Here is a 23720-nt window from a genome sequence, read left to right as displayed (position 1 = left end):
AAAACAATAATGGACCCAACACCGAACCCTGAGGGACTCCACTAATAACATTAGTCCACGATGAGCAGTGTCCATTGATTAGCACTCTTTGTCTTCTCCCACTTAACCACCCCTTTATCCATAGCACCAATTTGCCTCCAATGCCACACTGCTCCAATTTGTGCAGCAGTCTTCCATGTGCAACAGTATCAAAAGTCTTTCTGAGATCCAAGTATATAATATCAAAGTTATTCCCTGCATCCAGTTCTTTTGTGACTGCATCATAGTATCCAATCAAATTGGTCAGGCAAGACTTCCCCTTAACAAAACCATGCTGTGTCAGAGCAATAAATGAAGTCTTGTTTGTTTGTTTGTTTGTTATTTGGTTTTTAGGAGCATTAGCAACTAAGGCCATATTGCTCCGAGATATGCGGTAGTCATTCCCTGACCTTTCCGCATCCTCCATATTTGGTGGTGACGGGCTCGAACCCCGGTCTAATCAAGAAGAGTGTGCTACGCACTGCTGCTCCTTCCCACCTGGCTATGGAGGCGCCATGAAGTCTTGTCTAGATGATCCTGCAGTGCTTCTTTAACCAGTGCCTCCATTAATTTTCCTGGAACAGAAGTTAAACTCACAGGTTTATAATTACTTGTTTCAGCCTTTGATCCTCGTTTATGAATTGGGGTCACATTTGCATATCTCCAGTCTGTGGGTACCTCTCCTGAGTCCAAGGAAGCTCTCATAATTATGGCTAAGGGTTTGCTTACTTCCTTTGCTGCCTCCTTTAATATAACTGGATAGATCCCATCCACCCCAGGTGCCTTTATTGTGTTTATCTTCAACAATTTCTCCTCCACTTTACTCTCAGTTATTACAAGATTCTCTAGCTTACTGCTAGAGTTGAATTTCCTCGCTGAATAGCTCCTCATGTGTGAATGTCGATGCAAAATATTCATTCAGTTTGTTAGCTACCTGAGCAGGATCATCAACAGTTGACCCATCGATATCAAGTGGACCAATCTGATTCATCCCCTTCCTTCTAGAGTTTACATAAGTAAAGAACTCTTTGCTGTTTTTCTTTGCATCCCTTGCCAAAGATTTCTCATAATCTGCCTTTGCCTGCCTAACCTCCTTTGTAACTTGGTTACAGATCAACTTGTATCTATCATAGGCTTCAGTGTCATGTGTTAATTTGTGTGTCTCCCATGCATTTTTCTTCTCTGCCATATGTCTTGTTAGTTCATCTGACATCCATTTAGGCCCAAAAACTTGAACAATATTTCTTAGTTGGTATGTAAAGCCTAGTAGCTTCCAAGATAAGTTCTTTGAATGCTTCCTATTTTGAATTTGCTGTTGGCAACTTCATCAGTTGGTCCCACTGTATAGAATTTAAGTACTGTCTCAGACCATCGTGGTTGCCTTTAGAAAGCAATAACCCTTCCCTTTACCCCTTACTCTTTGAGTAAGTCCCACATCAGCACACTCTGATCACTGCCACCTTGTGGTTCGTTTATCTTCAGATTCTTAATGCATGAAGAATCACTACTGATAATCAAATCAAGAGTATTACTCCCTGTAGTTGCCTCCTGAATATGCTGATGTAGAAAACAATCATCCAATAAATCCACAAAAGTCTTGCTACTGTGTGAGTGACCAGCCCACAAATTCCAGTCAATATCTGGGAAATTAAAATCCCCCATTATAAGACTCACTGATGTACTGGCCCACTCTATTTCCCTGTATAGTTTCTTATTATACTCACCAGAGTCATTAGTCCTATAGCACACTCCTACTCCCAATTTCGAACTCCCAATGCTTATGTCACACCAAACTTGCTTGACACTGCGCTGTGCAGCAATGTCGACTGGCTTCACTTCCTTGGATTTTGTGTGCTTCTTAACTAATAGCATAACCCCTCCTCCCTTCCTACCCTGTCTATCATTTCTGTAGACGTTGTACTCCCCAAATTCCAGTTCTGCATTCCTTATATCTGTGTGACACCACGTCTCTGATATCCCAACAATATCTGCCTTTGATGTTTTGAGCAATTCCTCAAATTCATAAAATTTATTTACTAAACTCCTAGCATTGGTGTACACGCAAGTATATTATTATTATTATTATTATTATTATTATTATTATTATTAGCCATATAGTACAAGGAAGCCTAAGGCTTATGCTGCACCAGGCAAAAAAAAAAAATGTTACCCTGAGAGAGAGAGAGAGAGAAATAAAAGGGAATCACCAAGAAAGAGAAGAATGATGATATCCAGCTAAGGACCTTGGGTATGCCAAGCCCATACTCACTAGATGTGAGCCTCTGGGGTTATGCACCTGTTTCTATTCTTAGCTACCCTAACACAACCCATGTGTTTACTTGTACCGCAATGACTCCCAGCAATCTCTGAAATATCCTGCAACTTGTTTTTCAGGCTTCTGCTCATTCCAATAGAAGCAGTGCAAGAATGACTTTCACCTCTGCCAGTGGCTACTGTTAATCTATTAGTCTTTGTATCCCCCCCCCCAAGCTATCAGTTTTCCGACCCACTTAAAACTGCCTCGATAGCATCATCAAATATCCTTGCACCCTTTCTATTTAAGTGTTTCCTATCCCTGTAGAAGCAGTCTCTCCTGTTAACAAGTACAGTCCAGGCTGAAAAAAATTCTAACCCTTGAGCCTTGCATAATCTTTCCAGGGCCCAATTGATCGACAAGGCTCTCATCATATACTCCCTCCTACCATGTCTGGGAAAAATTGCAGACACTTTCAAATTCAACCCTAATTCATGGCTTTTTTTCAACAGTGACCTGTACTTGTTAAGTAATTCTGCCAGTCTCCTATTCTTGATATCATTAGTGCCAATGTGTACAACTATATCACCTCTTGTGCCCTTAAAAGATGATATCTGCTCTACAACGTCATCAACCTTTGCCCCTAACACATACCCTGGTCCTGTTCCACCTATCCTTTTTACAAAGCATGTTCCCCGTTTCCCTGACAATAGAGTCACCAATAACTACTAGTTCCTATGGGACCAGCGCATTCTGCCGTGGGGGTTGCCGCTGTGTTACATGATGACCAAGTTCAAGCTCTGGCATTGATGTGGGCAGCTCAGAGCTTGATGAGCCCCTTAATTTAGTTACACTCCTTGCATCACGCACACACAAAGACATCCGCCATGTCAATATCTTGTCCCGCACCTGAATGCTCCACAAACATCATGCAAGCAGTGCATTTTAAAAGGCTGTGATTCAGAAGGCAACTGCCCCCCTCAGTTCTCCTCTGAGCCACAACACTTCCATTATCTTGAGCCTTTTGCTTTGCTGCTCTGGTCTGAGTCATGATTTCGATTAATTGCAATAAAATTTCAATTTCAGTACAAAATTATAACCCTATACTTGTATCCCAACACAGTTAGAACGGTATATATATTTTTTAGTGTCAAGTATTAATTATCTGCAAGTTCCCTTTATATAACTTCTGTATCAGTTATGTATTAATTAATTATGTTCCGTTTTTAATCTAAGTCATTATATGTATTTAGTTAAAAGTACAATTTAATTGACAACGAAGTTCAACAAGTTTAATAGATTCTACTGATCAACTGACAATATTATACTATACCATACTAAAGCTATCTATTTCGGTATATAAAGTATCGTATGACAAAGGCGGCAAGTTAGGAACGGTAAATCTATGGACACTTAAGTATTAATTAACTTTCAAATCTTGCTGTCTCAATTCAGAATAAACTAAAGATCCTGACTAGGTCTATAAGCTACTTATAGAAAATAATTTGATGTAAAAAATTTTCAGTAAGGCGGCTAAATATGGCTAAAAAACGTCTCGTTCAGCGGAGCTGCAACTTGTAACACGTGGATTTGATACCCTTACCGATACTTTTATGCAATTACAAGGCCAAGTAAAGAATAAATACACCAGATTAATCAGAAAATCACAAAATAATGCTATACTACTAAATTTAAATCAAAAGTTTTAGGAAAACAATAATTTCAAATCAATAAATAAGATGTTATACGATAGTTATAATAATAATTTAATTATAAACAAAATTGCAATTCACAATACAAATATAATTATATAATAGTTTTATTCTTTATGTAGAGGTACCAAATAAACATCAATTATAGATCACCACAAAATTAAAAGGATACGGTACGATGGATACCGTACACCTTTTTACAATGAAATAAATATATAAATTTCAAAAAAAAGAAGTTTAAATAACTTAAACCCAAATTACATGGCACCCCTGGAATGTTGTTGTGGCACCCTGGTTGAAACCATTGCCTTAAACAGATCAAATTCATCCAACTTAATGCACAACAGGCCAAGGTAGTTCCATTCCAGCTAAAAGCAATTGCAAATGAGAAAAATATCAACATCATAATCCTTCAAGAACCTTATACCCATGCCAAGCAGGTGTGGGGTTACCCACTTGCATACATAATAATGATCCAAGCAATGAAACTCTCTAGGGGGAAATTGTAGTCAGGAACCCAGAACTCACCACCACTAGAGAACTGTTACCAAAATATCAAGTCTCTGCACATCCTGGGCAGTGTGCCTGCATGTCATAGGTCCCCTTGGAACCTTTTATGTGGTTTCTATATATAACAGACCTGGAGAGGATATTCTATCAACAATAAACTATCTGGAAAACATAGTGGCCTTCTTTCCCAATGAGAAAATTATTGTGGGGGCAGATGTAAACTGCCACACTCCTGCTTGGTTTGCAGGGTCCTTAGTGGCACCCGCAGTGGGCAGTGATTGGAAGAATTTATCTCCAGTTCACAGCTTTCCATATTAAATAGGCCACACAATTTGCCGACATTTTCATCCACTCTCTGGGAATCAAATATTGATATCACTCTGGGTAGCAGACAGATGGCTGGCTACATCTCTGGCTGGTGTGTCCAGGTGGCCTGGACCACCGGGCCATAACCTTCCAAATGTCTAGAATCCAACAGCAACCATTGAATCCCAAACTCACACTGAACAGATTTAAAATAGGAAATGCTAACTGGGACAACTTCATAACAGCTCTGGACATCTCTGTCATACAACTCCCGGCAGGGGACTGTAACGCTGGATCCAGAAGTGCACTAGAGAACTGTTACCAGGGTCATTACAGACACCTGTACCACAGCCTTTAAACAAAAAAATCTGCTCCCCAATGCTGTTCCCTAGTGGTCCCCAGAGCTGCAGCGCCTCTGCAGAGAGGTAAATGGTAATAGGAAAGCTTTCCAAAGAGCAAGGAGATCATGGCCGCAGCCAGTGGTTGTATATAAAATTACCACCAATAAACTCCCCAGGGAAGAGGTTCTGATAACTACTCTTACACCACAATAACCACTATCTGGGAGCAGTCAATTAATAATATACTGAATACCATTTTCAGCCACCAGTCTCTGACCTCACACCTATACAAGCCCAACTGCGTGCCTCCGATGAGTTGTTTGTTTGTTTGTTATTTGGTTTTTAGGAGCATTAGCAACTAAGGCCATATTGCTCCAGGGATATGTGGTAGCCATTCCCTGACCTTTCCGTATCCTCCAAATTTGGTGATCACAGGCTTGAACCTCGGTCTAATCAAGAAGCGTGTGCTATGCACTGCTGCTCCTGCCCACCTGGCTACAGAAGCGCCCCCTCCAATGAGTGCTACACCACACAGGAAACCAAAGAGCTCGCCACCCTGGAGAAACTTCATTGTATTGAAACTGAAGGACAGGAAATGTCCAGGTCCTGACCCTCTGGAGCCTGAGATTGTCAGAAGAGTTGCAGACTACAAGCCATAGTTACTGCTGAACCTTTTCAACCACTGTCTGGCAAAAGGATCCTTTCCACTTGATTGGAAGACAGCTAATCTTCAGCTTCTCCTCAAGAATCCAAATAAACTGCCACAACAGCTGACATCATACAGACCAATCGCCCTTCCTCCTAACTGTTCTCATCAAACTCTTTGAGTGACTCATTTTCTTCAGAATTCACAAGTATTATACAAACACAAACCTACAGGCCGACAACCAGTATGGATTCCGTCAGGGGTGCTCAACAGTAGTCGCACTAAATAACCCGATAACATCTGCTCAATCCACACCTGAAAATTACTTCCTTGTAATTGCAGTTGACTTTACCGGGTTGTTTGACTCACTTTGGTGGCCGAGCGTCCTTGGCAGGTTCGGACAAGCACAGATTCCTCAAAATCTCTAGTACTGCATTAAAAGCTATCTATGTGACAGATCTATCAGTGTAGAGACTCCCTAATCCAGGGTGATCAGAAAGATGCACAGGGCTTGGTCGTAGGACCAACTTTCTGGAACGTGGTCCTGGATCAGTTTCTAAATCAAGATCTTGGGCATGTTAAGTCCTAAGCCTATGCAAATGATTTGATCCTTTCCATGCCTGCCAGCTCAAGGGCCCAGCTTGAAATTTCTGCTAACCGAGCACTCTAGGAGTGGGCTACCCAGCACCACCTGACCATCTAGGCTGAGAAAACCTCCAGCATCCTCCTGAAAGGGAACCTAAGCTCAACCAGACCACTGCAGATTAAGATGAATGCAACAACCATCAAGCACTGCACCCAGCTTAAGCACCTTGGTGTAATCCTGGACTCAAAACTGTCCTTCCTCCCACACCTAGAGTATATCCAAAAGAAGATAAGAAATTACACAGCATTGGTGACAAGGGTCACCTGTAGATATTGGGGTTTAAAACAATGTATCGTAGTTTTTTTTACAAAGCAGTCTTTATTCCAGCCATCTCATATGCTGCAGGGGTCTGGTATCACTGGGCAACTATTGTCACAATAGCCTTCAGTCTCCCTCCCCCAACTCTGTCTAACTGGCAGTGTACACCCCACACAACTAATCAATTAATAATGTCCAAATCTAAACCGCGCTTACATAAATCTCTCTCTGCCTTTTATTTTCTAGTGTTAACCCCTCCTTTTTTTTTTTTTTTTTTTTCCCATGTAGGCCCTTGCCACTGAAATCTTCAGAAACTAGGTGGCAGAGTGTGAGAGTAAAAAAAATCTAGTGGGTACCTGCCCTGCCTCACCGGGGCCAAGTTCGGTAACGGTGGGTCCCAACAGGGGCCCAATTGCTAAATGGTCAGAAGAACAACGGTACACAACACTACACATCCGTTCACTCCTCCACACACTTTTTAAATCTCTGGCCTTCACAGAGTTCTGTGCTACACAAACAGAGTACACAATGTGGAGATTGGAGAAACCCCTGCTGCCGTCAGACAATGAACACGCTTTGCATGGTTGAGCACATTTCTATAATTGGGTAATTATTTTGAAGGCATTTTTTTTCTGATTGTTTTGTGTCATCGAGCAGGTTTATCCCCCCATCCTGCTGTTTTATAATTGGAAAACGTTTGCAATTTAAAAACAGAAGCAAATATGCAGAATAAGTGGGAGATAAACACCCTAGGCATATCAACTTAGGAGGATAGTGGGTGGGGAAAGCAGTGAGTGGCACCCGCCACTCACTGCTTTCCCCACAAAATAAAAATAAATTTATACTTATCTACCCAGCTTAATTAATATATATTAATTAAAATAGCACTTTGTAATATGATTATAATTTTAAATAGTCACTTATTTTAGATTGCTTTCAATTTATAGATTTTTTTCAATATTGTATAACAGTATATTCATGATCACTTGCATCAGTTTCTACCAACTCTTATTGCAGTATGGCTTCATGAGTTTGCCATTTTATAACTGGAATTCCTTCGGGTTAATCTTCATTTTCCTCCTCCTCCTTGGTGAAATTATCACTATCGGACTGGGCAATTTCTTCTTCTGTTGAAGCTCTAATAACCACCCATTTATAACAGATTGTACAAACAAAAAGGCCCAATGAACTGCAAAACTGCAAATTGTTTTTGTTTAATGGTTATGATCTTCAGAAATGTGCTTTATAAAAATATCACAGAAGCATTCAAAATTGATTCTTATAACCGAAGATGTGATTCTATTTTGTATTTTTTTTTCGTGTATTTTTATTTATTTGAATCAGTTCTTTAGAATTTGATTCTCTAAAGCGGCCGATTCTAATACAGTGATCATTATAACCGGCGCTTACTGTATTTGCATTTTTGTATTTGGTCCTGAGCATTTGCACACCAGTATATATTTATATAATATTTATTCATGTGTTTATTTATTAATTGATTGTAGATTATCTTTGACGCAATGGATGAAGCTATTTGTTTGATAGCAGCCATAATTCATGATGTTGATCATCCTGGAAAGAACAGTGCCTTTCTATGCAACTCTAGCAATCACCTTGCCATACTTTATAATGACTTGTAAGTAGCTCTATGCACAGAATTAAAGTTTTAAGTATAACAGATTTGAATATTGCTTGGGGTGGGGATTAATTGAATATTGAATATATGCCATGTTTGGTTGCTATAGATAGAGAATGGATAATGGTCAAGGCTAAAATTTCAAATGAATTCTTCCATCAGCACTTCCACTAGCCTCAATGAATACAAAATAGTTATTATATCCTGAAAATATTATCTAAACTGATTACACTATGCAGCATCAATTTCCTACCTGAAATAATTTCAACAGATTCTTCAAGGAAATATGTTCAAAAACTCAAATATGTCTTAAAAAGTTTTCAAATGTCATAGTTTCATGACATTAAAGCTTTGTCATTAAAGCTTTATTTCCTACATTCTCATTTAGACTTTTTTCTTGAAAATGTGGCAGTGTCTCTGATGAACACGAAAAGTTTCAAAAAGTTTCTTGAAAATGTGGCAGTATCTCTGATGAACACGAAAAGTTTTTCGAATGGAAAAAAGATACCAGAGAAAATGGAGTCCAAATATGTTGGTAGATAGAGGTGGAATCTAGTATGGGAGACACTAATAAAAGGCAAGAAACAACAAATAAGTATTTTGTAATAAGATAAGCCTTTTTGTAAATAAATAATGCATTATCCATGCATAAACTCCTTCATATGTTTGTAAATAGAATAAGGTTAATAGACCAATTGTTCAATATTTAGTATTGTATGTAACATTTTCTTAATATATATGAAATCTTTTTTACTAGAAACTCTTTGACTTTAATCCCTTCTTTCTTAAAATTGATGTTTTTTTTGTTTTTTTTTATACAGTGTGGTAATGTTTTTTTAACAGCAATGTGGCAATTAACCAATGTCAAATCTATAAGAATCACAATGAATTTTAAAAGGGAGCAAAAGAAAATTTTTTTTGATGACCAGTGTTATTTAAGTGCAGTGCGTGTATGTGGTAACATTCCCTTTGGGATAAACTTCCTTCTAATTCCTCTTGCTGCAACAAATTCAAGCCAGTTTAGTATCCAGAAAGTAAACTTCTTTTGGATCATTGGGGCTTGTTTGTAATTCTGGCAGAACTCGGCTGCCAGAAATTTCCAATCTGATCTCACCACAAATCTTCTAGATACCTTAGCATTAGCATTAGCATGAGTAGAGGCATATGATGCAAGGAAGCAAGCTTATGCAGCATCACCAAAGAAAAACAGCTCCCATTTCACCCCTCTGTTCGTTCTAAATACCTGTCTAGCTCAGCCTTAAATTTATTTAGGCTATCAACTTCCACAACAAAAGGTGGAAGTCTGTTCCAGCAACCAACTATCCGCTGGCTAAAGGCAAACTTCCGCACATCTATCCTACAACTGTCTTTCCTCAATTTGAATTTATGCCCTCTCAGGTGACTATTCTGAGCAAGAGGAAGAATCCCATCAGCATTGAGCATACTCAAACCTTTATACTTTATACACCTCTATCAGATCACCTCGCTGGTGACTAGTCTCCAGACACTGTAATCTGCAAAACTTAAGCCTTTCTTCATAAGAGCAACCATTCATTTCATTCACTAATCTTGTTGCCTTCTCTGTACTCGTTCCAACAGCTCTACATCCTTCTTAAAATGAGACCTGCAGACCTGTATACAGTACGAAAGGTGTGGCCTGACCTCCCTTATCCCTGCTAGAAAAATTCCTGTATATCATTGATAAGACACCATGAGCTACTCTTGCAGCCCATCTGCACTGCTCAGAGAACTTCATATCCACCTGCACAATTACTCCCAGGTCCTTTTCATTCTCTACCACTGTAAGTGTAGTACCATAGAGTTTATATGTTGCTCTGGGGTTGCTGTTTCCCATATGTAGTACTTTACATTTGTCAGTGTTAAACTTCATTTGCCACCTGTCAGCCCATCTGCTCAACTTTTGTAGATCCTGTTGCAGCAGTGTACTGTCATTAGTGTCCTTAACAACCCTGCCAACCTATGTATTGTCTGCAAACTTGGACATCAAGCTTGATATACCATCATCAATATCATTTAACATTAGTCCACGATGAGCAGTGTCCATTAATTACCACTCTCTGTCTTCTCCCACTCAACCATCATTTTACATGGAACCCTGAGTGACTCCACTAATAACATTAGTCCACGATGAGCAGTGTCCATTGATTACCACTCTCTGTCTTCTCCCACTCAACCATCATTTTATTCTAAGCAGCAATTTGCCTCCAATGCCACACTGCTCCAATTTGTTCAGCAGTCTTCCATGTACAACAGTATCAAAAGCCTTTCTAAGATCCAAATATATGATATCAAAGTTATTCTCTACATCCAGTTCCTTTGTGACCACATCATAGTATCCAGTCAAATTGGTCAGGCAAGACTTTCTCTTAATAAAACCGTGCTGTGTCCGAGCTATAACTGAAGTCTTGTCTAGCTGATCCTGCAGTGCTTCTTTAACCAGTACCTCCATTAATTTCCATGGAACAGAAGTTAAACTAGCAGGTCTGTAATTACTCATGTCGCCCTTTGTTCCTCCTTTGTGAATTGAGGTCACATTTAAACATCTCCAGTCCATGGGTACTTAAGCAGCATTTGGTGCTGCTTAACAGTAAGTGTTTTCTGTTGTAGCAGGCAAATTTACTTTTATATTAAAATAATTCCTTAAAATCGCAATTTTCGCTGGAATTAAGACGTCGTAGGGTGCAGAGATATCCAAATAATATCAATTTGTTTTTTCTCATTTAGTACTTTCTGCACGCAAAAAAGGGTTTCCAGTTTGTTATTGTTGATCTCGCCGAAATGACTGAGTGCAAATGTCTATGGTTGGTTGATGGTAGGAAGCAGTGGTTTTTCAAATACCTTCTGTAGGGTGCAACTAACAGAAATTGGTCTGTAATCCTTAGCCAGTTTTGGATGTTTAATCTTTGGTATTGGGATTACAATGTAATTTTTCCAAGCTTCTGGGAACGCTTCTGATAGATAAATTCGCTACTTATTTTAAGGATGAACATTTGAAATTAATCTGGTCCAACAGTGGCCTTATTGGAGAGATCTAAACAAAGGAACCGTTGAATGCTTTGTTTAGATACGCAAACATAAATGCACATACGTAAAAACACACATATGTGGACGTGGACGTGTAAGCCTGATGTAGCCGAGTGGTCAGGAGCGAGAGTGCATAGCACGCGTTCCTTGAGTGGACTGGGGTTCAAACCCCTGACTACTAAATACGATAAATGTTTGTATTGACGATTTATTGTAAACTCTACTGACTTGGTTGTCGTGTCGGTGTAAACAGAAAAAAATGCGCATTAGCATACGTATGATGTGCACATACGTAAACTAAAGTCTTGTAGTGCGCACGTGCATACATAAAATTATGTAGTGCTCAAGCATAAAATTACGTATGAGATGTGCATGAGCATACGTCATTTTAAATAGACGCATGCGTAATTTTATGCATGAGCACTACGTAATTTTATGCATGCACATTACATATGAGATGCGCACGCGCATACATACATAAATATACCTAACACTGACACTAGCATACGTAAATGAAGATGCGCACGTCAACGTAAACGGACATGCACATTCACATACGTAACTAACATACTGACATGTGCACGCACATACGTAATCAGATGCATACCTAAATGGGATGCACGTGCATATGTAAACAGATGCACATGTCCGTTTGACGTGTGCACGTGCATAATAATCGTGCATGCGCATACGTAATCGGACATGCGCACGCTCATACATGAACTGACATGCGCACGCCATACGTAATCGGACATGCGCACACCCATACGTAATTGGACATGCGCACACCCATACGTAATCGGACATGCGCACGCACATGTGTGAACTGACATGCGCACGCGCATACGTAATCGGACATACACACATGCATATGTAATCGGACATGTGCATGCACATACGTGAACTGACATGCGCACGCACATACGTAATCGGACATGCACACGTGCATACGTAATCGGACATGCACATGCACATACGTACATATGTCAGTTTACGCTGATATGCGCACTGCTCAGTCACTGCTCATTCCATGTGCATACAAGGAAGCTCTCATAATTATGGCTAAGGGTTTGCTTACTTCCTTTGCTGCCTCCTTTAATGTAACTGGATAGATCCCATTCACCCCGGGTGCCTTTTTTTATGTTTATCTTCAACAATTTCTCTTCCACTTTCCTCTCAGTTATTACAAAATCATCCAGCTCACTGTCAGAGTTTAATTGTAATGCCTTTTAATTGATGAGTTTTAATTGTCATGTGTGACTGTAGATGCAAAATACTCATTGTTTGCCACCTGAGGAGGATCATCAACAGTTGAACCATCAATATCCAGCGGACCAATCTGATTCATCCCTCCCTTTCCTTCTAGAGTTTACGTAGGTAAAGAACTCTTTGCTGTTTTTTCTCTGCATCCTTGTGCCAAAGATTTCTCATAATCTGCCTTTGCCTGCCTAATCTGCTTTGTGACATGATTACTGACCAGCTTATATCTGTCATAAGCTTTCATGTCACCCATTAATTTATATGTATCCCATGCATTTTTCTTTGGCGCCTCCGTAGCCAGGTGGGCAAGAACAGCAGTGCGTAGCACGCGCTTCTTGATTAAACCGGGGTTTGAGCCCGTGACCACCAAATACGGAGGATGCGGAAAGGTCAGGACTACCGCATATCCCCGGAGCAATATGTCCTTAGTTGCTAATGCTCCTAAAAAAAAAAAAAAGAAGAAAAAAAAAAGCATTTTTCTTCTTGCCATATGTCTCATTAGTTCATCTGACATCCATTTAGGCCTAAACTGTGAACAATATTTCTTAGTTGGTATGTGAAGCCTAGTAGCTTCCAAGATAAATTCTTTGAATGCCTCCCATTTTGAATTTGCTGTTGGTAACATCTTCAGTTGGTCTCAGAGTGTAGAATGTAAATACTCTCTCAAACCACCGTAGTCGTCTTTACGAAAGCAAAAACCCTTCCTTTTACCTCTGATCGTAGTTACCTCTTTGAGTAAATCCCACTTGAGCACACTGTGATCACTGCCACCAAGTGGTTCCTTTATCTGCAAATTCTTAATGCATGAAGAATCACTACTGATAATCAGATCAAGAATATTACTCCCTCTAGTTGCCTCTCGAACATGCTGATGTAGAAAACAATCATCCAAATTCCAGTTAATATCCGGGAAATTAAAATCCCCCATTATAAGACTTTCTGATTTACTGGTCCACTCTTATTTCCCTGTACAGTTTCTTATTATACTCATCAGAGTCATTAGGCCTACACACTTCTACTCTCAATTTTGATCTCCCAATGCTTATGTCGCACCAAACTGACTCAACACTGCACTGTCCAGCGATGTCGACTGGCTGCACTTCCTTGGATTTTATGTGTTTCTTAACTAATAGCATAACTCCTCCTCCCTTCATATCCTGTTTATTCTTTCTGTACACATTGTACTCCCTGAATTCCAGTTCTGCATTCCTTATATCTGTGTGACACCACATCTCTGATATCCCAACAATAGCTGCTTTTGATGTTTTGAGCGAAACCTCAAATTCATCAAATTTATTTACCAAACTTGTACATCGGTGTATATGCAAGTATACATGCACCTGTTCCTATTCTTAGCTACCCTAACATAACCCATGTGTTTACTTGTACTCCCAGTGACTCCCAGCAGTCACTGAAATTTTCTGAATCTTGATTTCCAGCCTGCTGCTCATTCCAATAGAAGCAGTGCAAGAATCACTTTCACCGCTCAAGTGCCTACTGTTCATCTATTACTCCTTGTATCCCCCCCCCAAGCTAGAGGTTTTCTGACCTACCTAACACTGCCGCGATAACATCGGCAAATATTCTTGCACCCTTTCTATTTAAGTGTATCCCATCTTCTAGATGGGATACACTTAAACGTAGAAGCAGTCTCACCTTTTAACAAATACAGACCAGGCTGAAAAAAATTCTATCCTTTGAGATTTGAACAATATTTCCAGGGCTGAATTGATCGAGAAGGCTCTCATCAAATACTCCCTCCTATCATGTTTGGGTAGAATTGCAGACACTTTAAAATTCAAGGCTTTTTTTCAACAGTGACCTTTACCTTAAACTGATTATAATAATTCCATTGTACAATAAACTTGTAGAGAAAAATGGCTATTCATTTGGCAGAAGCAGACAATTAATAAACTCTTGTAGATTATCTAAAAAAATAAAATAAAATAAAAATTCTTCTTTATATACTCGGGCAGAATTACTAGATCAGAAGAGTTCATGATAAATCGTGAATACAATCATTAATTGTATTTCACAGTCACATGACTGCTAAATAAGGTTAAACAAATTCAGCAGTAACTGTGCATTATTAACTAAAATTGCTTAATTATATTCAATTTAACTCCTTTTTATTAAAAAGGAGTTAAATTGAATATAATTTTGTAATAAATTAACTATTCATTACGAAATATCATCATTTTTGCCAGTTTAGTGATTTTCCACATTAGTATGAGTGCCTGAGTGCCCAGTGAGTTATCTAGCGATTTTCAAAGCAAATTTGAAAGCTTTTATTCTATAGAGAAGTGGTTAAAGAGAATTCTAAAGCCTTTACTTTCAAAGTGATTTATTTTCTGGCTCTTTTTAAATAAAGAAGGAAGCTGCCTACAAGAAAGAAAAGACACCTTTCTTTTGTATAAATAACTAACTTCTCTAACACACCAACCACTAACTTCTTATCGCTTGTCACTGGTAACGTCGCTCCTGCTTCCATGTGGCAGGGCCAGTGACCTGGCGGATAAACCAACCCACAGGTCTAAAAGGAGCAGAAATGGAAACCAGTGAATTTCCACGTTTAGAGCCCAAGAGCGCTCAATGTGAAAACCATGAAACGGACCTCGAAGAGAATGAAAAAAAGTTGCTGGCAGACAGAAATCACCAGCCTTCTTGATTATCCATTCTCTATCGGCACAACCTATTAGCAAGTTCTCCCCTTTCATCATACAACGATGCCTGGAAAATGCAGCAGCATCACCAAAAATGGTGAAATGTCCCCAATCGAGGGACGTGCTAATAGAGACTTCTCACCCAAGACACTGAACTATTATTAAGACTCACTTCTTTAAGTGGAATTCCAATTCAAGTCACTCCACATAACACCCTGAATTTTTCCAAGGGAGTTTAATAGATCCCATTCAGTGATCAAAGTGCAAAGTGAGCTAGTTGTCTGACAGCACCAGGGGTTTCCTCCATCTCCATGTTGTGTACTCTGTTTGTGTAGCACAGAACTCTGTGAAGGTAGAGATTTAAAAAGTGTGTGGGAAGTGGAAGGATGTGTAGTGTTGTGTAACGTTCTTCTGACCATTTAGCCATTGGGCCCCTGTTGAGACCTACCGTTACTGCACTTGGCCGTGGGGAAGCAGGTCAGGTACCCAGTAGATTTTATTTTTTACTCTGGCAGGCCCTGCCACCTATTTTCCGAAGATTTCAGTGGCAAGAGCCTATGTGAAAAAAAAAAAAAAAAGGTGGGGGTTAACACTAGAATATGAAACGCCGAGAGAGGTTTATGTAAGCTGGTTTAAATTTGGTTGTTATTAATTGATAAATTGTGTGGGGTGTACACTGCAAGTTAGACAGAGTGGAGGGAGACTGAAGGTCTGTGGGGAAAGGCAGTGGTATGGGGACGAGAGAGAAAGCAACCCCAGAAAGTCAGTGTGGCAGGCCCATGCCTCACCAGATGGAAGAAGGGGGCAACAGAGGGGGTTGAGACAAGAACCTGTCTCCTCCCCTCCAGCCGGGGAGGAGAGTAAAAGAAAATCAGGCTAGTGTGCTCGGTTTGATTGCCAATGTGGCTGCCTATAGGGCTCGGTCCTAGGACCAACTTTCTGGAACATGGTCCTGGATAAGTTCCTAAATCAAGATCATGGGCATATTAAGTCTCCTGCTTTAACAAGACTATGCAGACAATTTGATCCATTTCGTGCCTGCCAGTTCAAGAGCCCACCTTGAAATTTCTGCTAACCCGCACTCTGGCTCCTCCAGAAGTGAGCTACCCAGCACAACCTGACAATCTCGGCTGAGAAAATCTCCAGCATCCTCCTGAAAGGGAACCTAAGCTCAACAACCAGACTACCACAGATTAAGATGAATGCCACAACCATCAAGCACTGTACCCAGCTTAAGCACCTTGATGTAATCCTGGACTCAAAACTGTCCTTCCTCTCACACCTACAGTACATCCAAAGAAGATAAGAAATTACACAGCATTGGTGGCAAGGGTCACCCGAAGGGACTGGAGTCTAAAGTGATGTACCCTAGCCCTGTTTTACAAAGCAGTATTGATTTCAGTCATCCGATATGCTGCAGGAGTCTGGTATCACCAGGCAACTGTTGTCACAAATCAGAAGAAATTAGCCACCATTCAAACAGCAATACTACTTACCATCACCAGAGCCTGCTACATGATGATCACTCCTGCTCTCCAAATCCTCGCTGAAGACCTCCCTCTAGACCTTGAAATAATTACATGCGGCATTTTGTATGATCTGTCCAAAGGAATCTCCACTACCAACATTGGATTCACCACCAACCCAGCAATCAATCGCAAGACAGAGAAAAGATGCCTTCTCTCTCACCTGCAGCAGGCCTGGCAGGACAGATGGACGACATCCACTAAGGAAGCAGTTACAAAGAAATTCATCCCTGAAATAACGCTCGCATTCCCATAAGGGACAAATGTAAAGTACTACACATGGGAAACAGCAATCCCAGAGCAATGTATCAACTCTGTGGTACTACACTGACAGTGGTAGAGAATGAAAGGGACTTGGGGGTGGTGGTGCAGGCAGATATGAAGTTCTCTGAGCAGTGCAGACGGGCTGCAAGAGTAGCTCATGGAGTATTGTCAATGATAGACAGGAATTTTTCCAGCAGGGATAAGGAGGTGATTATTCCCTTGTATAAGGCAATGGTCAGGCCACACCTGGAGTACTGTATACAGGTCTGGAGGCCTCATTTGAAGAAGGATGTAGAGCTGCTGGAACGAGTACATAAAAGGGCAACAAGATTAGTGAATGGAACAAAGGGGTGCTCTTACGAAGAAAGGCTAAAGTTTTGCAAATTACAGTGTCTGGAGACTAGGCACCAGCGAGGTGATCTGATAGAGGTGTATAAAGCCTTGAATGGTTTGAGCATTCTCAATGCTGATGGGATTCTTCCTCTAGCTCAGAATAATCACCTGAGGGGGCATAAATTGAAATTTAAGGAAAGAAAGATGTAGGATAGCGTGCAGAAATTTGCCTTTAGCCAGCGGGTGGTTGGTTCGTGGAACAGACTTCCATCCCTTGTAGTGGAGGTTGATAGCCTAAATAAGTTTAAGGCTCAGCTGGACAGGTATTTTGAACGAACAGAGGGGTGAAGTGGAAGTGGGTTTTTTTTTTTTTTGGCTGATGCTGCATAAGCTTGCTTTCTTGCATCAAATGCCTCTACTAATACTAATGCTAAGAATAGAAACAGGTGCAGGTATACTTGCGTGTACACCAATGCTAGGAGTTTAGTAAATAAATTTGACGAATTTGAGATATTGCTCAAAACATCAAAGGCAGATATTGTTGGGATATCAGAGACGTGGTGTCACACAGATATAAGGGATGCAGAACTGGAATTTGGGGAGTACAACATCTACAGAAAGGATAGACAGGATAGGAAGGGGGAGGGGTTATGCTATTAGTGAAGAAACACATAAAAACCAAGGAAGTGAAGCCAGTCGACATCGCTGGACAGTGCAGTGTTGAGTCAATTTGGTGTGACATAAGCATTGGGAGATCAAAATTGAGAGTAGGAGTGTGCTATAAGCCTAATGACTCTGATGAGTATAATAAGAAACTGTACAGGGAAATAGAGTGGGCCAGTAAATCAGAGTGTCTTATAATGGGAGATTTTAATTTCCCAGATATTGACTGGAATTTGAGGGCTGGTTACTCACACACTAGCAGGGCTTTTGTGGATTTATTGGATGATTGTTTTCTACATCAGCATGTTCGGGAGGCAATTAGAGGGAGTAATACTCTTGATTTGATTATCAGCAGTGATTCTTCATGCATTAAGAATCTGCAGATAAATGAACCACTAGGTGGCAGTGATCACAGTGTGCTGAAGTGGGATTTACTCAAAGAGGTAACTACCATTAGGGGTAAAGGGAAGGGTTATTGCTTTCGTAAAGGCGACTACGATGGACTGAGACAGTATTTAAATTCTATACAGTGGGACCAACTGGTGATGTTACCAACAGCAAATTCAAAATGGGAAGCATTCAAAGAACTTATCTTGGAAGCTACTAGGCTTTACATACCAACTAAGAAATATTGTTCAAGGTTTAGGCCAAAATGGATGTCAGATGAACTAATGAGGCATATGGCAGAGAAGAAAAATGCATGGGATACTTACAAATAAACACATGACACAGAAGCCTATGATAGATACAAGTTGATATGCAACCAAGTTACAAAGGAGGTTAGGCAGGCGAAGGCAGATTACGAGAAATCCTTGGCAAAGGATGCGAAGAAAAACAGCAAAGAGTTCTTTACTTATGTAAACTCTAGAAGGAAGGGGATGAATCAGATTGGTCCACTTGATATTGATGGGTCAACTGTTGATGATCCTGCTCAGGTAGCTAACAAACTAAATGAATATTTTGCCTCGACATTCACACATGAGGAGTTATTCAGTGAGGGGAATGCCAGAGGTGTATTCAACTCTAGCAGTAAGCTACAGAATCTTGAAATAACTGAGAGTAAGGTGGAGGAGAGGTTGTTGAAGATAAACACAAGAAAGGCACCCGGGGTGGGTGGGATCTATCCAGTTATATGAAAAGAGGCAGCAAAGGAAGTAAGCTAACCCTTAGCCATAATTATGAGAGCTTCCTTGGACTCAGGGGAGGTACCCATAGACTGGAAATGTGCAAATGTGACCCCAATTCACAAAGGAGGATCAAAGGCTGACACAAGTAATTATAGACCTGTGAGCTTAACTTCTGTTCCAGGAAAATTAATGGAGGCACTGGTTAAAGAAGCACTGCAGGATCATTTAGACAAGACTTCAGTTATAGCTCGGACACAGCATGGTTTTGTTAAGGGAAGTCTTGCCTGACCAATTTGATTGGATACTATGATGCAGTGACAAAAGAACTGGATGCAAGGAATAGCTTTGATATTATATACTTGGATCTTAGAAAGGCTTTTGATACTGTTGCACATGGAAGACTGCTACAGACTGCTAATGCTAAATTGGAGCAGTGTGACATTGGAGGCAAATTGCTGCTATGGATAAAGGGGTGGTTGAGGGGGAGAAGACAGAGAGTGGTAATCAATGGACACTGCTCATCGTGGACTAATGTTATTAGTGGAGTCCCTCAGGGCTCAGTGTTGGGTCCATTATTGTTTTCTGTATTTATAAATGATATTGATGATGGTATATCAAGTTTAATGTCCAAGTTTGCAGACGATACAAAGGTAGGCAGGGTTGTCAAGGACACTACTGACACTATGCTGCTGCAACAGGATCTGGAAAGGTTGAGCAGAGGAATGAGAGGTGGCAAATGAAGTTTAACATTGACAAATGTAAAGTACTACACATGGGAAACAGCAACCCCAGAGCAACGTATCAACTCTGTGGTACTACACTGACAGTGGTAGAGAATGAAAGGGACTTGGGGGTGGTTGTGCAGGCAGATATGAAGTTCTCTGAGCAGTGCAGACGGGCTGCAAGAGTAGCTCATGGAGTATTGTCAATGATATACAGGAATTTTTCCAGCAGGGATAAGGAGGTGATTATTCCCTTGTATAAGGCAATGGTCAGGCCACACCTAGACTACAGGTCTGGAGGCCTCATTTCAAGAAGGATGTAGAGCTGTTGGAACGAGTACAGAGAAGGGCAACAAGATTAGTGAATGGAACAAAGGGTGCTCTTACGAAGAAAGGCTTAAGTTTTGCAAATTACAGTGTCTTGAGACTAGGCACCAGCGAGGTGATCTGATAGAGGTGTATAAAGCCTTGAATGGTTTGAGCATGCTCAATGCTGATCGGATTCTTCCTCTAGCTCAGAATAATCACCTGAGAGGGCATAAATTCAAATTGAGGAAAGACAGATGTAGGATAGACGTGCGGAAATTTGCCTTTAGCCAGCGGGTGGTTGGTTGGTGGAACAGACTTCCATGCCTTGTCGTGGAGGTTGATAGCCTAAATAGGTTTAAGGCTCAACTGGACAGGTATTTTGAACGAACAGAGGGGTGAAGTGGAAGTGGGTTTTTTTTTTTTTTTTTGGCTGATGCTGCATAAGCTTGCTTTCTTGCATCAAATGCCTCTACTAATGCTAATGCTAATTACTCCACTTCATCAGGCATCTCTCATATTGCGGATTTATACTTTTCAACTGGGTTAGCATCATTGCAACACCAGGGTACCTGCCCACTCACTGACGAGGAGCCAACAAGCTTCGAAACGGTGCTGTATGGGTGATGGTATTTGCTGAGAATAAGTAACAATAATCTTCTCCTATGGTGAAGTGTTTCTTATTCGAGATAGTGCAATATCATGGCAACTCGTTGTGGAGGTATTGACAATATGAGATATTTATAACTACTTATGTAGTTGGGTATGTACAGAAATGATTCAAATGCACTAACTTGTACATTAGTATGCTAGTACAAATAATAATTGCCTTGTTTATTTAAAAATGTTGTTCTCCATGGTGAGTTTCTATCCCACTTATTTTCAAATCAATTAGGGACAGATTGAAGGTGTAGTAGTAGTAGTAGTAGCAGAGGCAAGTGATGCAAGAAAGCAAGTGTATGAGCTTATGTAGCATCAGCGAAAAAAACAAAAAAAGAAATCAAACAAACAACTTCACACATCAGTTCCCTCTAAACGTTTGTTCCCTCCTTGAATTTATTTAGGCTTTCAATCTCCACAATGACAGATGGAAGTTTGTTTCAGCAATGAACTACCCACTAGCTAAAGGCAAATTTTTGCACATCTATTCTTCGACTGTCTTTCCCAATTTGAATTTATGCCCTATCAGGTTAGTAATCTGAGCAAGGGGAAAGAATCCCATCAGAATTGAGCCTGCTCAACCCATTCATGGCATTATACACCTCAATCAGATCATCTCTCAGGTGCATAGTCTCCAGATGCTGCAATTTACAGAACTTAATAATTTCTTAGTTTTTAGTTAGTTTTAGCAATGGCCACATGGTGCAAGGAAGCCTATGGCTTATGCTGCACTAGCCAAAAAAATAATAATAAATAAATAAAATAAATAATAAGAAAATTTTAAAAAATAAATAATTAATAAGAGAAAAGGAAATAGACAATCTATGCATTTCCCTCCTCCTGTAGGTAATTATCCAGCTGACCTTTGAATTTCCCCAAATGTCAGCCTCTACCTCTACCACCCATGTAGGTAACTTATTCCAGTAATTTATAACTCACTGGCTAAAATAAAACGTCTTGCAATCAGTCTAAACTTGAAATTATGGCCCCTAGTTCTAGCATCATTTATAACTGTGAAAATTTCGTCCTCATTCATTTTACTTATGCCTCTCAGAGCCTTAAACACTTCAATCAAGTCTCCTCTAAGGTGCCTAGTTTCAAAGCTCTGTAACCCACATATTCAAAATCTTTCCTCATATGGACATCCTTGTGCTGATCTCACCAGGCAAGTTACCAGTCTTTGGACCATTCAAGAAGCACAATGTCTTTCTTTAGATGCAGTATCCATACTTGAACACAGTATTTCAAGCATGGTTTAACAATAGCCTCATATAATGGGATTATGTCATCCTTAACTATACTAGCAATTGTTCGATATGATGCCATGGGCCTTGCTTGCGACCTGTCTACAATGCTCAGAGAACTTCATGTCTGACCATATCGTAACATCCAAGTCTCTTTCTTCCACTACCGACTTTACCAAGTGTATAAGTTATTTTGGAGTTACTGTTCCTCAGGTGTAATACCTTACACTTTGCTGGATTAAAGCATAGTTGCCATTTTTCTGACCATCCCTGAAGTCCATCTAGGTCACTCTGAAGAAGCTCTGCTTGGCAGTGATCATCAACTGCAAATTTAGACATCACACCATCTACCTCTTCATCAATGCCATTTATGAAAATCAAAAACAACAGTGGTCCTAATACTGATCCTTGGGGAACCCCACTTCTTACATCAACTCAATCTGAGGAATAACCATTTATCACAACCCCCTGCCTATTGCCCCTGAAGCCATTCAGCTATCTATCTAAGGATTTTCCTGTGATTCCAACCTGTTCCATCTTATAAAGTAACTGTTCATGCGGGACTGAGTCAAATGCTTTGCTGAAATCCAAATAAAAATATCGAAATGATTTCCTAAGTCCAGCTCTTGAGTGACCCTGTCAAAATAGCTAAACCCGATTAGTTAAACATGATTTTCCCTTTATAAAATCATGCCGAGTAACCTTCAGAATTCCATTTCTATATAAATGATCCTGAATTCCACCCTTGATTGTCTCCATGATTTTCCTTACTACTGAAGTTAGACCGACTTACCAGTAATTTCCCACTTCACTCTTAGAACCACCCTTATGTATTGGAGATCCATTGGTACTTTTCCAATTCAATGGAATCACTTCCGAGTCCAGTGATGCTCTCATAATTAGCCTCAATGGTTCAATGCACTCACTTGCTGCCTCCCTTAAGATTATAGGGTATATGCCATCAATGCCAGGAGCCTTACTGGCTGTAGGCTCTAAGGTTTTTTCATTAAATAAACATGTGCCATTTCAACATCATTAATCACATTATTTTCAACTTCACTCCCATAATTTCTCATTGGTTCTCATTCTTGGTAAGGGAACCCCTCTGTTCCCCTCACCAACCTTGTTACCCTTCTCTGTACTAGCTCAAGCAACTTTACACCCTTCCAAGAAATGAGTTCTCCAGACCTGTATGCACTCAAGGTGTGGCCTGACCATTGTCTTATACAAAGGGATAATCACCTCCTTTTCCCCCTACTAGCAAAATTTCTGTATATCATTAACAATACCCCATGATCTGCTCTGGCTGCCTGTCTGCACTGCTCAGAAAACTTCATATTTGACTGCGCAATTACTCCCAGGTCTTTTTCATTATCTGCCACTCTGTGTAGTACCACCACACAGTTGGTACGTTTCTGGGGTTACTTCTACCCATATGCAGCACTTTGCATTTGTCAATGTTAAACTTCAGTTGCCACTTCTCAGCCCATCTGCCCAACTTTTCTAGATCCTGTTGGAGTAGCACACTGCCATTACTGTCATTAACAACCTTTGTAATAACCTGCCAAACTTTGAATCAT

At 40.2% G+C, this 23720-nt stretch overlaps 1 protein-coding gene across 2 annotated transcripts in view; it reads left to right on the top strand.

Moving 5' to 3' along the window:
• Positions 1-23720, top strand: part of LOC150089304 (high affinity cAMP-specific and IBMX-insensitive 3',5'-cyclic phosphodiesterase 8B-like) — a 764745-nt gene that overhangs the window by 665082 nt on the left and 75943 nt on the right. For both annotated transcript variants that reach the window (XM_090388973.1, XM_090388965.1), the window contains exon 16: positions 8197-8327. In XM_090388973.1, the coding sequence (XP_090245099.1) occupies positions 8197-8327 (131 nt within the window). The remainder of the gene's footprint in view (positions 1-8196; positions 8328-23720) is intronic.

The sequence above is a fragment of the Mastigoproctus giganteus genome, chromosome 2, assembly GCF_048544385.1.
Source record: "Mastigoproctus giganteus isolate SK-2022 chromosome 2, ASM4854438v1, whole genome shotgun sequence".
Lineage (NCBI taxonomy): Eukaryota > Metazoa > Arthropoda > Arachnida > Uropygi > Thelyphonidae > Mastigoproctus > Mastigoproctus giganteus.
This window is presented reverse-complemented; position numbering and strand designations above follow the sequence as displayed.